Below are 17324 nucleotides of genomic sequence, written 5' to 3'. Positions count from 1 at the left end.
TTTTTCTCTGTAGGTTAAGAGTCTGTTTCTTGGTTTGTCTCTTTTAGCCCCATGATAGTTTTGTTTCTTAAATTCCACACATGAGTGGAATTATATGGTATTTGTCTTTCTCTGGCTGACTTATTTCACTTAGCATAATATTCTCTAGTTCCATCCATATCATTGCAAATAGCAAGATTTCATTCTTTTTTATGGCTGAGAAATATTCCATTATGTGTGTGTATATGTATATGTACATGTGTATGTCTATGTATATATACACACCACACTTCTATAACCATTCATCAGTTGATGAACATTTGTGCTCTTTCCACAATTTGGCCATTGTAGATAATGCTGCTATAAACATTGGGGTGTATGTATCCCTTCCCATTATATTTTTTGTGTCCTTTGAGTAAATACCTAGGAATGCAATTGCTGGATTGTAGGGTAGTTCTACTCTTACTCTAGGAGAGTTCTTTTGCAGAACCTCCATACTGTTTTCCAGAGTGGCTGTACCACTTTGCACTCTTACCAACAGTGTAAGAGGGTTCCCCTTTGTCCACATCCTTGCCAACACCTGTGGTTTCTTGTATTGTTAATTTTAGCCATTCTGATGGTGTGAGGTGATATCTCATTGGAGTTTTGATTTGTATTTCCCTGATAATGAGTGATGTTGAGAGTCTTTTCAAGTGTCTGTTAGCCATTTGGATGTCTTCTTTGGAAAAAATGTCTATTCTTGTCTTCTGCCCATTTTTTTAATTGGATTATTTGTTTTTTGAGTGTTGAGTTTGATAATTTCATTATAGATTTTGGATACTAACCCTGTATCCAATGTGTCATTTGCAAATATAATCTATTCCATAGGTTGCCTTTTAGTTTTGTTGATTATTTCCTTCACTATGCAGAAGTATTTCATTTTGATCAAGTACCAATAGTTTAGTTTTGCTTTTGTTTGCCTTGCCTCAGGAGGCCTATCTTGCAAGACACTGCTCCAGCGGATGTCAAAGAGATTACTGCCTATGTTTTCTTCTAGAATTTTAATGGTTTCCTGTCTCACATTTAGCTCTTTAATCAAGAATGGGCATTTTATATAGACAGATTCAAAATGGCCTTCTAAAAACTAAAAGAGAGACAAAAGACTGATTAACCTAGAGACAGGACAGACAGGACTGATAATTTTTTGAGGTTCATTTGAATTATTTTCATTCTATGGATTCATATTATTCATTCATTATGAATAAATGAATTAAGAGTACCTAATTACAGTAGAATGCTCAATCAGTGTCATTGTTGAATATATTGGGCTATACATTCCTAGGGTTTTTATATTGTACCCATTAACATTTTGTCAGTTAGTGGTGACTTTAAATTATATCTGAAGTACAACTTCAGATATAATCAAACCCAGACTTTTTATACTTTTATACTGTGAACTTAGTAAAGAACAGTCATTTCCCATTGCAGTTCTATTTCACATAATTGCTTGGGATGTAAAATTCCCATTGCTTCAGATACATTTCTCTATTAAATTCGGTTTTGTGAGAAAAATGAAAAGGAGTAGACTCAGGATGTATGACAGGCTTTACAATTTCTTACTTCTTATTTTATTTTAATACTTTATTACTATTATTTTTGCCATTGCTTTAAAACAAATAAGTAAGACTAATTTCACAGGTAACTTTGTTGATGATTTTTTTTTTTTTTGGTATTTGATCGTTTGTAAATGGCCGTGATAATATACTAGCATTTATTCCTTAACTATAATCTACTTTATTCAGCATGCTTATCATGTGCACTATTTTGACCAACTGTGTATTTATGACCTTGAGTAACCCTCCAGACTGGACGAAGAATGTAGAGTAAGTAGGAATGACTTCTTGGAATGAGAAATGCACAATCAAATTCTCTCACAGTCTCCTTATGATTATGGTCTGACTTAAGTTTTCCACTTTTTGGAGTCAGGCTAAAAGCTTCTAAGAAAAAGTTATTTCCATAACATGAAAGAAGATAAGGGAAGTTCTTTAGGGGAGTTTTTCTTCTATAAGGTAAGTATTTTTTCCCAAAAAATTCATGACGGTACCTGTTTAAGAAAGGTTATAAATAGTACACAATAGCTGTACTAAACCAATCATTTAGCTGTACAATTAGCTGTACTAAACCAGTCATTTAGCATAAAAGTATCATAGTTATGTATTTTAGATAAAAAACAATGACCATCTGAGTAATATGAATAAAATTATTGCATTCTAGTGTATTACTATTATCACTATATTTTCATAAAACAAATTTAGGTGTTTAGCATTATATATTATATTAGGTATCATGGTTATATATCATTATATTTAGGAAAGTAGCTTAGATGTTTAGTTACAGTCAGATATGTAGTTTATTTAGACACAGCATGTGTGCTAAAACACCATAGATGTGTTCCATAAAAGAAACAAAATGTCTCTAACAAAATCAGAACTCAAAAAAAATAATAGGGCTTAAGGGGAAAACATGATTAAGAGCAGATCATTCAAACTTATGAGATTTTGTAATTAGAACACTAATAAAAGCAGTAACAATCCCAATAAAAAAAAATACTGGCCTAGTTAAACGTCTATAGATGTTTGTACCAAAAGTCATAGCCAACAACTCCTTGCAGTCTCAGACCCCAGGTCTTGTCCTTTTTCTTTTAAGATGAAGACCCTGGGGACATTTCTATCATGTCTTCAAATTAAACATTTGATTCATTATTTTAATACAAAGGGAAAGGTGTAAGCACAATAGTTTTGGGGCATGTTAAACTAGCCTCTGCTTGCACTGAAGAAGGCTCTTAGGTCAATTTTCTGCATTAGTATTAATGTCTTCTTTTAATGCTAAGGATGTTCTATTTAAGTACGACGAAAAAGATGCCACTAATTGATTCAAAACATCAATATGGGGAAAATTTTGCATTAACTAACACAATTTTTGCATCATAACAACAACATTATTCCCTAAGTTATCAGTCACATATGAGATTATTCATGACAAAGCAACACATTAATTAGTGACACAGAAGGTGTTTAGGGTATGTAGGCTATTTATGTATGGTATAATACAATGATCAGGTTTAGTGAAAAGAAGTTTTTAGTATGTTCTTTTTGTTGTCATATTTTTAAAAATAATACCCAATAGGAGATAAATTATTATGACAAACATTGCCACTTCTATTTCTGCCTCTGTAGGCTTCTTTGAGGATTTAAAAGTTTTTTTTTTTTTCAACGTTTATTTATTTTTGGGACAGAGAGAGACAGAGCATGAACGGGGGAGGGGCAGAGAGAGAGGGAGACACAGAGAGAGGGAAACAGGCTCCAGGCTCTGAGCCATCAGCCCAGAGCCCGACGCGGGGCTCGAACTCACGGACCGCGAGATGGTGACCTGGCTGAAGTCGGACGCTTAACCGACTGCGCCACCCAGGCGCCCCTTCTTTGAGGATTTAATGCACTATTCTAAGCCATCATTTGTCAGTGATCTAACACATTAAAGACTTTTTTTTCTCCTTGCTGGTAGCTTGGAAATGCTCCCTAGAAATCATTTTAGGAAAGAATCCAGTTCTTATGTTGAGCAAGCAATTTAACAGAATTTTTAGTTATTTATCATCTGTGGGTTAACAAATGAACATACCTATATAAACCTATTCTATATGTACTTTTCCTAGCAGAAATTACTGAAGCATTTAAACCTGTGTAAATCTCATTTATCTGTAAAACATTATTAAAAGATAGGCAAAGAGGACACTTGAATATTATTACTTGACTATGCAGGTCTCTCATTTTATTTTATTTTATTTATTTATTTTTTAAATTTTTTTTAACGTTTATTTATTTTTGGGAGACCGAGAGACAGAGTGAGGGAGGGGCAGAGACAGAGGGAGACACAGCATCTGAAGCAGGCTCCAGGCTCTGAGCCGGTCAGCACAGAGCCCGACGCGAGGCTCAAACCCACAAAGTGTGGGATCATGACCTGGGCCGAAGTCAGATGCTTAACCAACCGAGCCACCCAGGTGCCCCAGGTCTCTCGTTTTCAAGTCATTTTTTAGAGATGACTATATACATTATGAAAATAGTCCTACCCCCACAAAGTTTTGACTTCATCAGTCAGTGACAAAACTTTGCACAAGCTTCCTGATCATTTATCCCTACTCACTTGACAGTAAAGAGGCAGGAAAACAAGCAAAATCAGTGGTTACAGCCAACAAATAAAGCTAACAGAGTCCAAAGCAAAAAGAAGATAACTCAGTTCTGACATGAAAACAGGACATTGGTAGCATAAACAGTCCCTGTACAAAGAGGTGACACACACAGAATAGGCTGAGAACCATATTGTATAGTGAGGGTCATGTTACGAAAGGGAGGCGGGTCTATAGATGTCATAATTATGGGAGAAAACGTCGGTGACATGGACAGAATCGACAGCATGGTTAGAGTCTAGTAGGGGCAGAGCCAAGAAAGATCAAGGTACCCTTGATTCTTACTTCCCTGTTCAATCTAGTTTGCTAATAGGTACTTCTGAACACCTGTTCTGTGCAAAGCTCTATCTCAGATGTTAAGCTCTGGGACTCTCTTCCTTGAATAGCTATCAACACTCACTATATACTCCAAATGTCACAAATTTTCTTACTTTTCTAAAAAACAGGGATAGGAGTAGGGACTTTCATCTTACCCCTAGTAAATCTGCAGAAAACTTAGAATTGCCTAAGCATAGACCATAGGACATTAACCATTAATGTGATAAATAAAGCACACATTGAGCTGTTTCTGATGGCTTTTTACAAGGCAGCTATCTTCGAACAGAAATGTCATGGTGGTTATGTGTAATGTGCAAAGATCCAAACTAAAACACAAGTAAATATAAGCGTGGCGTTGTAAAGTATACCTTTTCCTAATAAGGTCAGCTACTTCATAAGTAAATATAGCAATTACACTTATTCCTCAAAAACTAAGCTGAATTATTTTAAAAGGGAGGAGAAATATTCTTAGGAAAACCTGATATGAAGATCTCTGCATACATTTTTCTCTTATTTCTTTGTTCCCTTATCTGAGAGAAATTTCTGCAGAAAACAATGCAAAAATAACTCCCCTAACTTTATTCACATATACAATACTAGTAGGCAGGCAAATATAATTGTTTCTAATATAAAAGTCAAATCTTTGTGACTTGGGTGAATTAATCTGAAGGGTAATCGTAAATCGTACTTTTTTAAAAGAACACAATATTGAAAAACAAGTATTCTTTCTCAACTATTTTTGGAAGAAACAGAAATAACTTAATATTGTCAACACTCAAAGGAGAGAGAGCTAAAAATGCACTGTATCAAACAGTAAATGGAAAATCTTTCACCATTTTGGAGGCTGAAATTTGAATTTAAGCATATTCAAATGATTTGTCCCAATTGTATAGAAATAGTAGCTGATGCAAGGTTAGAATCAGAAATTTTGTTTATATGTGAATTTTGGTAATTGTGTAAATGCACATACATAAAATAATAATAAATTGAAAATTTTCTTATATATATATATATATACACACACATATATATACATACATATATATGTGTATATATATATATATATATATATATATATATATACACATATATATACATAGAGAGACAGTTTTACAAGCCTATGCCTGACTCTCAAAAAGGGGAAGCATATTTTCTAGATTAGACATGTGATGTATTCCTAAAAATAATTCTACTCATTAATAAATTTGAATGAAATATTTTATTATAAATAAACAAATCCAAGAAATTTTACCTCTAGAGCTGTATTGTCTAATGAGGGAAACACTAGCCACATGTGAAACCTGAAATTTGTCTAGTCTTAAATGTTAGAATAGTGTTTCAGATATATTGGTTGAAATAAAATATAATATGAAAATTAAATTCACTTGTTTTTTCTTACTTTTTTATTTGGCTACTAAAAATTTCCAAACAACATATGTAGCTTGTATGATATTTTAGTCAAACAGCGTTGCTCTAGAGGGCCAAGCTGGATCGTTATGCATAAAACACATGAAACTATTATTCTAAAAATCTAAATAGTTAAACAAGATCAGATTCTTTGGGAGAAGATATTATCTCTTCAGTTTAACCCTTCACTCAGGCTTGTAAGATTAATTAAACTAGTCAAGTCTTTGTAAGTGGAAATAAGAAACAAGATTTTAGCAAATTAAAAACCACAAAAGGATAAGATTTGCCATGTTGAAAATATGTATATTTACAGCTAAAATGAAATTGTTAATTTTTGTTTGGATGCTTTTCCTAGGTACACATTCACTGGAATCTACACCTTTGAGTCGCTTATAAAAATCTTGGCAAGAGGGTTTTGCTTAGAAGATTTTACATTCCTTCGTGATCCATGGAACTGGCTGGATTTCAGTGTCATCGTGATGGCGTGAGTATCTTTGAAAAGTTGTTAAACTCGAAGGAATGAAAATAGTTGTATCATCAACCAGATTGTTGTGACATATTTTAATTGTAGAGCGTTCTTATTAGCCAAATTAACTATATGCTTCATATGTTTTGAGAATACACATTAGAATACATATTGCAAGGTAAATATATCTGGTAAATGAGCAAATAAACAGAATTACTTTCATGTCATAGAGTCTTCCACATCATCAAAATGAAGTTATTCATTGACTCTAACACCTTCAACTGTATTTTGATTACTTTTATAAACAAACTTGTTCATATTAGTGAAAATTACATTGAAATAAAGCAGCCTACCGCTGAGGCACTCTGAGTTCTGTAGCAATTCCATTTGTTAAAGTCAAGAGGCTCTATAGGCCAAACCCAGCTTTCATTCTTTATTTGGAATAAACTTTGCCAAAATTATCAGTAACTCTGATTTAATTCTACAGGTATGTAACAGAATTTGTAAGCCTAGGCAATGTTTCAGCCCTTCAAACTTTCAGAGTCTTGAAAGCTCTGAAAACTATTTCTGTAATTCCAGGTAAGAAGAAACTGGTGTAAGACGATAGGCTCCTTTTATCTCCAACTTTTCTTGTGTATTATTGTGTTGTGTGTGAACTCCCTATTACAGATATGTGACAGAGTTCGTGGACCTGGGCAATGTCTCAGCACTGAGAACATTCAGAGTTCTTCGAGCCCTGAAAACAATTTCAGTCATTCCAGGTGAGAGCTAGGTTAAACACTGGGGTGGACTTTAAATACACTGTAATATTCAGGTTGAAACCACACTTATGACATTAGACTTGTTTATTATTCTTGTTTGTCAACTTCAAGAATGCCAAATGATGTTTCCATGCAGTTCAGTTCCTAAAATTTTAGAAATTACATACTTGTTTATAAAGTCAGCTGAGTTTAATGGAGAATTGCATGAGTGTCTATAAAAGTACTAGTCTGCCCTAGTACATGTGTGCACTCTCTGTCTCTTCCTTTTTATATTTATGATGTAAAGTTTTCTCTTTTACAATCTGGAAAAGGCTTTGCTAGCATGCCTTTACTAATTGATTTGGGTTTTACCATTCACTGTAGGTCTATTCTGAAAATAGATCTCCTTTTATGAAGGAGAAAAGATTATTATTGAACAGCATGTACCTGGCATGGGATTGTTAGTATTTTCAATTCTTTTCTCCTCTGATTATAGCTACATGGAGGCTGGTATAAAGAATGGGTTGGAGGGAGACAGCCTCATGAAACACAAAATCTGAAATGAAAAGTAACTACAAGTTCATCTTTAGGTGCTCATGGAAACATGTAAAACCACAGGCAAGAAAGCTTCCTGCCTAGGGGTGCCTGGGTGCCTCAGTCAATTAAGCATCCAACTTCGGCCCAGGACATGACCTCACAGTTTGTGGGTTTGAGCCTCACATTGGGCTCTGTGCTGACAGCTCAGAGCCTGCTTCAGATTCTGTGTGTGTTTGTCTCTCCCTCTCTGTCCCTCCCCTGCTCACACACTCTCTCTCTCAAAAATAAATGAATAAGCAAAAAAAAAAAAAAAAGAAAAAAAAGAAAAAAAAAAAGAAAGCTTCTTGCCTAGATATTTACACTTTCATTTTAAAATCCCCAGAAAGCATACTATTCATAAATAAAACCTGCTTTTCATCCATTTCCCAAATCATCTGGCTATCCATTAAGCTCTGGTGTCTAAACAGCCAAGCAACAGTTTATGGGAAATGAGAATGTGTGTGACTAAGAAGATACACATTGTGGCTTATGACACTATTCCTTGGATGACCTATTGTTGTCTCTCCTCAGGTTTAAAGACCATTGTGGGGGCCTTAATCCAGTCCGTGAAGAAGCTTTCTGACGTCATGATCTTGACTGTGTTCTGTCTGAGCGTGTTTGCTCTAATTGGTCTGCAGCTGTTCATGGGCAACCTGCGGAATAAATGCTTGCAATGGCCCCCAAGCGATTCTGCTTTTGAAACCAACACCACATCCTACTTTAATGGCACAATGGATTCAAATGGAATATTTGTTAATGTAACAATGAGTACATTTAACTGGAAGGATTATATTGAAGATGACAGTAAGAAATATTGCTACATTGTTAACCTGAGTGTTGCTGAATGATTTTTCAACTATAAATAGTTGAGGCTGTGGGGTTGAAGCCATCTTTGTAAATATACTTTATTGTGTCCACTTTGAAAATAACTGATAGTCAAACTCTAATTTATTCCTAATGTCAGTAGGATTGATATGAAATGATTTAGCTAATTCTTCTTTATATTAACAGGTCACTTTTATGTTTTGGATGGACAAAAGGACCCTTTACTCTGTGGAAATGGCTCAGATGCAGGGTAAGAAACATCATATAAAAAATGTAGAACACTTTGAGAAAAAGCAGATAGGAAAAAAAAATACAAGGGTATTCTTACATGTAGATTGTAAAGAGTAGCGCTACCTACCTAGGAAGTACCTTCTCTATGTTACTGGGTTGCTATTAATTCTAAATTCACAGCCATTAAAATCACCCCTCTGGATGAAGACCTTTTTTCCTAGAATTCCATAGTTAAGATGTACCTGATTATTACCCCAAAGTGTGAAGACCCATAGTCTTTTTTTTTTCTGTAAGCCCATCAGAGCTGTTTAATAAATACAGGAAAGAAAACACAATATGGGCACATTTTGATTGATAATGGGTATGTGTTGATGTGATGAGCTTTGCTGTGGCTGGAAAAGATCCAGAATATAACATGATCTTCAGGGCAAAAGCTCATTTGGCAAATTGCTTTTGAGAGAGTTGGTTGTTCTTGAAGTAGCATGTGCAAAAAAGCCAAGGGACAGATATATGCCAAAGCCATGTACAAGTTTGAGTCTGTATACCTTACAGTTCTTTTGGTCACATTCTACAATAAGCGGCACTTTAATATCTTAGTCATCCTGCTGGTCTCTCATACTTAACATATTTTCCCAAGAGGATTAAAAAGTGATTTTAGGTCAGGGTATAATTTTTTTTAGACGTGAAGGACAGCAACATTAAGTGACTCTTAAGCCACAAAACTTACACAGAACATATTTTGAGTCATCCCAGAAAACGGGAAACTTGTATGGCCATAAATATCTAAGCGCATTATTGAAAAAGTGTATCAGTCCCAGAGATGGTGTTGACAGGGGGAGAATTGTTTTCCTGATGTTTTTCCTAACCTTTTTTTTAGGAGAATGTAGTAAATAAGAGCATGAATTCTAGAGTTTACATATACTTGGAATCAAACCCTAATTCTGACATTTATAAACCCTGACTTTGGAAAAATATTCTAAGCTCTCTGTATCTGAGTTTATTTATTTTTAAAATGTGGAAAGTAATATTGTCTCTTCGGGTTGTTATGGTGATTAATTAAGTAGTACACATAAAGCACTTGGATTAGCACCTGGTCTATCATGAGCATTTAGTGCATTTTAGGTATTATTACTTTATATATTATTATTGTTGTTAATATAAAAGCCTAGATAAAACTTTAGAGAAGGTTGGATGATACATACTTTATCCCTATTAAGCCATAATTATCATTTCTCTTTATTGGGTAGTTAGTATGCATTAGGCTATTTATATGGTAAAATTGATGGCCACTATTGTTAATTGTCAAATAAAATTCTGAAGAAATCTACCTAATTTCAAGACTTCCTATAAGGCTACAGTAATCAAGACACTATGGTACTTGGGAAAGAATACATATATAGATCACTGAAACAGAAAAGAGACAGCACCCTGCCCCCCAAAACACAAAAACAGACCTACACAAATGTAGTCAACTAATTTTTGACAAAGAGGAAAATGCAGTGCAATGGAGATAGGAAAGTTTTTTTTGACAAATGGTGCTGGAACAATTGGAAATCCAAATGCAAAGAAATGAACCTAGGTGTAGATCTCACACCCTACCCAAGAACTAAATCAAAATCAATTATAGACCTAAATGTAAAATACAAAACCATAAAATGTATATAAGAAAGCATAGAATAAAATCTACATGACTTCAGATTTAGTGATAAGTTTTAAACACCAATAACAGAATCCATGAAAGAACAAATTGATTAATTTGGACTTAATTAAAATTAAAAATTTCTGCTCTGCAGAGACACTATAAAGGGAATGAAAAAACAAGCTATAATTGGAAGAAAATATTTGCAAAACATGTATCTGAAAAAAAGACTCGTATCCAAAATATACAAAGAAAGTACTCTTAAAACTCAACAACAACAACAAAAAAAAACCCCAAATAACTCAATTTAAAAGCAGGCAAAAATTTGGACACCCTATAAAAGAATATATACAGAAGTCTAATAAGGATATATAAAGATGCTAAACAACATTTGTCATTGGGGAATTGAAAATTAAAACAAAAATGAGTTACTACTATATATTATATACCTATTAGAATGGTTAAAAATCCAAAAAAAAACCTGGCAATACAAATTGCAGAACAACAAGATGGATGCAGAACAATAAGAATTCTCATTCGTCGCTGGTGGGAATGCAAAACAGTACAGCCACTTTGCAAGACAATCTGGCAGTTTCTTACAAAATAAACACAGTCTAACCATATGATCCAGCAATTGCCCTACTAGATATTTAGCCAATTAAATTGAAATTTATGTCTACACAAAAACATTCATGTGAATATTTATAACAGTTGTATTCATAATCACAAGAAACTGGGAAGCCTGGGTGGTTTAGTGGTTAAGCATCCAACTTTTGATTTCAGCTCAGGTCATGATCTCACAGTTCATGACATTGATCTCCATATCAGGTTCCAGGCTGCATGGAGCTTGCTTGGGATTCTCTCTCGCCCTCTTTTTCTGGCCCTGCCCTGCTCATACACATGCACACATGCTCTCTCTCTCTCTCTCTCTCTCTCTCTCTCTCTCTCAAAATAAATTTAAAAAAACCCAAAAAACTGGAAGCAATCAAGATGTCCTTTAACAGGTGAATGGATAACTGTGCTGTATTCATCCAGTGAAATATTACTCAGTGATAAAAAGAAAATGAGCTATCAAACCACAAAAAGACATTGAGAACCTTAAATGCATATTAATACATGAAAAAAAGCCATATAAACAAAGCTATATTCGTCTGATTCCAATACATGGCATTATGGAAAAGATCACAATAGAAATGATTTAAAAAATCAGATTTTCAAAGGTTTGGGGTGGGTTGACTGGGTGATACACGCATAATTTTTTAGGGTGGAGAAATTTCTTCATGATTCTGTAATGATGAACACAAGCATCTGTCAAAACCCACAGAACTTTACAGTACAATGAGTTAACACTGTATGCAAATAAAAAAATAATTTGTCAGTTTGGGTATCTCTGGTTGAAATACAGAATGTGACAAAGGGATATAAATATATTTAAAATGTATAAAAAAAAAAAACTCAAGGAAGGAGTGGGAGAATAAGTACCTATCTAAGCAAGTTTGGAAATGAGTGGAGTCTGTAAGACAAAGGCAAAAACCCTGTACTCTAGTTAATAAAGTTGTTTCCCATGTTAGTATAGATTAACAGTCCTGAAACAATTTTGCATGTGTATTGGTATTGAACAGTTAAGCATATAGATAGCAGATGATGGAAGCAGCCAATTTTTTTTTTATCTTTCCATTTATTTAAATTCAAGTTAGTTACCATATAGTGTAGCATTGGTTTCAGGAGTAGAACCCAGTGATTCACCACTTACATATAACACCCAGTGCTCATCCCAACAAGTGTCTTCCTCAATGCCCATCACCCATTTAGTCCATCCCCCCATCTACCTCCCCTCTAGCAATCCCTAGTTTGTTCTCTGTATTTAAGAGTCTCTAATGGTTTGCCTCCCTACCTGTTTTTATCTTATTTTTCCTTCCTTTCCTCTATGTTCATCTGTTGTGTTTCTTAAATTCCACATCAGTGAAATCATATATATTTGTCTTTCTCTGGCTGACTTATTTTGCTTAGCATTATACCCTCTAGTTCCACCCACATTTTTGCAAATGGCAAGATTTCATTCTTTTTGATCGCTGAGTATTTCATTGTGTATATGTACCACATCTTTATCCATTCGTCAGTCGATGGACATTTGGGCTCTTTCCATAATTTGGCTATTGTTGATAGTACTGCTATCAACATTGGGGTGCACGTGCCCCTTCCAATCAGCAGTTTTGTATCCTTTGGATAAATATCTAGTAGTGCAATTGCTGTATTTTAGGGTAGTTCTATTTTTAATTTTTTTGAGGAACCTCCATACTGTTTTCCAGAGTTGCTGTACCAGTTTGCTTCCCCACCAGCAGTGTGAAAGGGCTTCCCTTTCTCCACATCCTCGCCAACATCTGTTGTTGCCTGAGTTGTTAACTTTAGCTATTCTGACAGGTGTGAGATGGTATCTCACTGTGGTTTTGATTTGTGTTTCTCTGATGATGAGTGATGTTAAACATCTTTTCATGTGTCTGTTGGCCATCTGGATGTCTTCTTTGGAAAAATATAAATTCATGTCTTCTGCCCATTTCTTCACTGGATTATTTGTTTTTGGTGTGTTGAGTTTGGTAAGTTCTTTATAGATTTTGGGTACTAGCCCTTTATCAGATATGTCATATGCAAGTATCTTCTCACATTCTGTTGGTTGCCTTTTAGTTTTGTTGATTGTTTCCTCTGCTGTGTGGAAGTTTTTTATTTTGATGAGGTCCCAATAGTTCATTTTTGCTTTTATTTCCTTTGCCTCCAGAGACATGTCTAGTAAGAAGTTGCTGCAACCAAGATCAAAGAGGTTGCTTCCTGCTTTCTCCTGTAGGATTTTGATGGCTTCCTGTGTCACATTTAGGCCTTTCATCCATTTTGAATTTATTTTTGTGTATGGTGTAAGATAGTGGTCCAGTTTCATTCTTGTGCATGTCATTTATCCAGTTTTCCCAGCATCATTTGCTGAAGAGGCTGTCTTTTTTCCATTCGATAATCCTTTCTTGCTCAAAGATTAGTTGGCTATACATTTGTGGATCCACTTCTGGGTTCTCTATTCTGTTCCATTCATCTGTGTCTGTTTTTGTGCCAGCACCATTACTATCTTGATAATTACAGCTTTGTAATACAACTTAAGGTCTGGAATTGTGATGCTTCCAGCTTTGGCTTTCTTTTTAACATTACGTTGTCTATTTGGGGTCTTTTCTGGTTCCAAACAAATTGTAGGGATTGTTTGTTTTAGCTCTGTGAAGAATACTGGTGTTATTTTGAGAATCTACACATTTTGAATGTGTAGATTGCTTTGGGTAGTATAGACATTTTAACATCAGTTGTTCTTCCAATCCATGAGCATGAAATGTTTGCCCTGGTTTCTAGTACCATTCTCCAATAAAAGACAAGGTCTTCTTGGACAAATGGCCAATGCTAGAGCAGGAAATATGAGTCTGTGGCATCTTGCAGTGCCACAAAGTTAGAAAGTGCTAAAAAAGACAAACAAAAACAAGACACACAGAATTAGGTTAAATCAAAGAGAAGTAGTCAATGAAGTCAATGAAAAAGCTTTCAATGACCAAAACTGGAACAATTTAAGCAACAAATTATATAAAATAAATTAGAATTCAAAGTGAAAATTAGTATTATAAGTAAATACTCATATAAACAAGTGATTGAATACTCATTCATCAGTCAGTGGACATTGGGCTTTTTATATAATTTGGCTATTGTTGATAATGCTGCTATAAACATTGAGGTGCATGTGCCTCTTTGAATCAGTATTTTTATATCCTTTGGGTAAATACGTAGTAGTGCAATTGCTAGATTATAGGAGAGTTCTTTTTTAACTTTTTGAGTAACTTCCACACTGTTTTCCACAGTGGCTGCACCAGTTTGCATTCCCATCAACAGTGTAAGAGGGTTCTTTCTCTGCTTCCTCACCAACACCTGTTGTTTCCCGTGTTGTTAATTTTAGCCATTCTAACAGGTGTGAGGTGATATCTTGTTGGAGTTCTGATTTGTATCTCCCTGATGGTGAGCGATGTTGAACAGCTTTTCATGACTGTTAGCCATCTGGACGTCTTTTTTGGAAAAATGTCTATTCATGTCATCTGCCCATTTCTTAACTGGGTTATTTGTTTTTTGAGTGTTGAGTTTGGAAAGTTCCTTATGGATTTTGGATACTAACGCTTTATCAGATATGTCATTTGCCAGTACCCTCTCCCATTCCGTAGGTTGCCTTTCAGTTTTGTTGATTGTTTTCTTTGCTGTGCAGAAGCTTTTTATCTTGATGAGGTCCCAATAGTACATTTTTCTCATTTCCCTTGCTCTGGAGATGCATTTAGTAAGAAGTTACTATGGCTGGTGTCAGACAACATGGATGGAGCTAGACTATATTACCCTAAGCAAAATAAGTCAGTCAGAAAAAGACAAATACCACATAATTTCACTTATATGTGGAATTTAAGAAATGAAACAGATGAACATATAGGGAAAAAGAGAGAGACAAACCATGAAACAGACTCTTAGCTACAGAGAACAAACAGGGTTACTGATGGGAGGTGGGCAGAGGATGGGTTAAAAGGGTGGTGGGTATTAAGGAGGGCACCGGTGATGAGCACTGAGTGTTGTATGTAAGTGATGAATCACTAAATTCTACTTCTGAAACTAATATTATACTATATGTTAACTAACTAGAATTTAAATAAAAACTTGAAATTAAAAAAAGAAATTATTGAATAAATACATAAATGAGAGGTAATAGACAAATCCCCCATGCAGAAGAATTCCAAACAATTTATGTACCTACTCTGCTCTTAAGAAGGTGGATCATAACTCCCTGTTCCTGATGTGTGGGCTGCACATTGTGACTTCATTACAAAGAGCACACTATGGGGGAAAAAAAGAGTAAATTTACAGTGGAGAAACTTGACAAACACTACCTCCAGTCAGGTGATGAAAGTGTCGACAATGATAAGTCATATCGATAGTATGTACCCTTGATATGATAGGACAATAATAATATTGTACCTCTGTGGTCTTCTTTCCAAAAATCCATAACCCCAATCTCATCATGAGAACAACAACATCAGACAAATACCAATTGAAAGAAATTCTTCCAAATACCCAAAAGTATTCCTTAAAACTATGAAAGTAGTCAGAAACAAGGAAAGTCTTAGGAACTTTCTCAGAGGAGCCTAAAGTGACATGATGACTAAATAGAACATGGAATCCTGAATGGGATCCTGGAATATAAAAAGGATATTAGGGGAAAAAAACTGAGAAAATCTGAATGAAACATTGGCTTTGGTTAATAATAATGTATCAGTATTAGTTAAAATGTACCATATCAACATAAGATGTTAATAATAGGGGAAACTGGGCATATTTGGGAAGTCACTGTGCCCTCTTTGTAATTGTTCTGTAAATCTCAAGTTATTCTAAAATATAAGTTTTATTTTATAAAATTCTATAGAAGTGGCTAATGAAGCAGCTCATTAAGTGGTTCCCTACTGGCCCTTCTGGCCTTTCATTTTAAATAATTGATTCTTGCTTGACACTTTGTAAAGAGCAGGAGACTAATGATGTTAGAGGCAAAAGTGTGTGGTTGCTGCCTCTTTGCCATTCTAAGTGTCTGTAAATCTGACTCCTTGCATCCAAATTTTCTATTGGTTTTCCTAATAAATTTCATATAATAACAGTATCACTGTATGCAATTACTGAAAGTGCTCTACAAATACAGGCAAGAAAATTCACCATAGACAGCAACTCTGGGTTTTGACAAGTCCTTTATATCAACATCAATTGAAATAACTATAATGGCTATGCTGACCTTAGCTCCAATTCTCTCTCTTATAGCCAGTGTCCAGAAGGATACATCTGTGTGAAGGCTGGTCGAAACCCCAACTATGGATACACAAGCTTTGATACCTTTAGTTGGGCTTTCTTGTCTCTATTTCGACTCATGACTCAAGACTACTGGGAGAATCTTTACCAGTTGGTAAGTGTCTTAGTCCATTGGGGCTGCTGCAACAATATACCACAGACTGGATAGCTTATAAATAACAGAATTTTATTGCTCTCAGTTCTGGAGACTGGGAAGTTTAAGAACAAGACACCAGCATGGCTCCATTCTGGCAAGAGCCCCTTTCTGGTTCATAAGCTGATTCCTTCTCACTGTGTCATCATCTCTCTGGAGGCTCTTTTTTTCAGGCACTAATCCCATTCATGATAGCTCTACCTTCAAAACCTCCCAAAGGCCCCCACCTTCTAATACTATCACCTTGGACATTAGGATTTAAAGTTAGGAATTTTGGGGGGACATAAGCATTCAGGCCGTAGGAGTAAGGTTCAAATCAACATGTGTGGGATTTAATTTTATGAACATATATGAACTGAAAAATATCAATACTTGTTAGTAACACACTAGAATACAGAGGAGGGTCCAGTACAGCAAGTTTGCCTAGAATCCCAATTGTTCATTCAGTCAGTACATGTACAGTAAGGACTTTTTATATGAAGGACATTTCGCTAGGAACTATAGAAGATGCAAAGAATGTTCAAGGCTTTGAGTTCATAATCTAGTTATAGATATAAAAGGAACACGTGAAAATATTTAAAAACTCAATGCTCACTTTTTCTTTCTTTCCTTATTTAAATTCAAGTTAGTTAACACACAATGTAGTATTGGTTTCAGGAGAACTGTGATTCATCACTTACATATAACACGCAGTCCTCATACCAACAAGTGCCTTCCTCAATGCCCATCACCCATTTAGCCCATCCGCCCCATCCCCCTCCCCTCCAGCAACCCTTAGTTTGTTCTCTGTATTTAAGAGTCTCTTATGGTTTGCCTCCCCCTCTGTTTTTATCTTATGTTTCCTTCCTTTCCCCTATAGTGAAAGATAAATATCATATGATTTCACT

The 17324-nt window shown here is 35.1% G+C and overlaps 1 protein-coding gene across 5 annotated transcripts in view; it reads left to right on the top strand.

Moving 5' to 3' along the window:
- Positions 1–17324, top strand: part of SCN3A (sodium voltage-gated channel alpha subunit 3) — a 115866-nt gene that overhangs the window by 37777 nt on the left and 60765 nt on the right. For all 5 annotated transcript variants that reach the window (XM_045480050.1, XM_045480049.1, XM_045480051.1 and 2 more), the window contains 6 exons: positions 1752–1841; positions 6279–6407; positions 7059–7150; positions 8237–8509; positions 8717–8780; positions 16257–16398. In XM_045480050.1, coding sequence (XP_045336006.1) covers positions 1752–1841; positions 6279–6407; positions 7059–7150; positions 8237–8509; positions 8717–8780; positions 16257–16398 — 790 coding nt within the window. The remainder of the gene's footprint in view (positions 1–1751; positions 1842–6278; positions 6408–7058; positions 7151–8236; positions 8510–8716; positions 8781–16256; positions 16399–17324) is intronic.

The sequence above is a fragment of the Leopardus geoffroyi genome, chromosome C1 (genome assembly GCF_018350155.1).
Source record: "Leopardus geoffroyi isolate Oge1 chromosome C1, O.geoffroyi_Oge1_pat1.0, whole genome shotgun sequence".
NCBI lineage: Eukaryota > Metazoa > Chordata > Mammalia > Carnivora > Felidae > Leopardus > Leopardus geoffroyi.
Note: the sequence above shows the minus strand (reverse complement) of the source record. Positions and strands in the feature narration are given on the sequence as shown.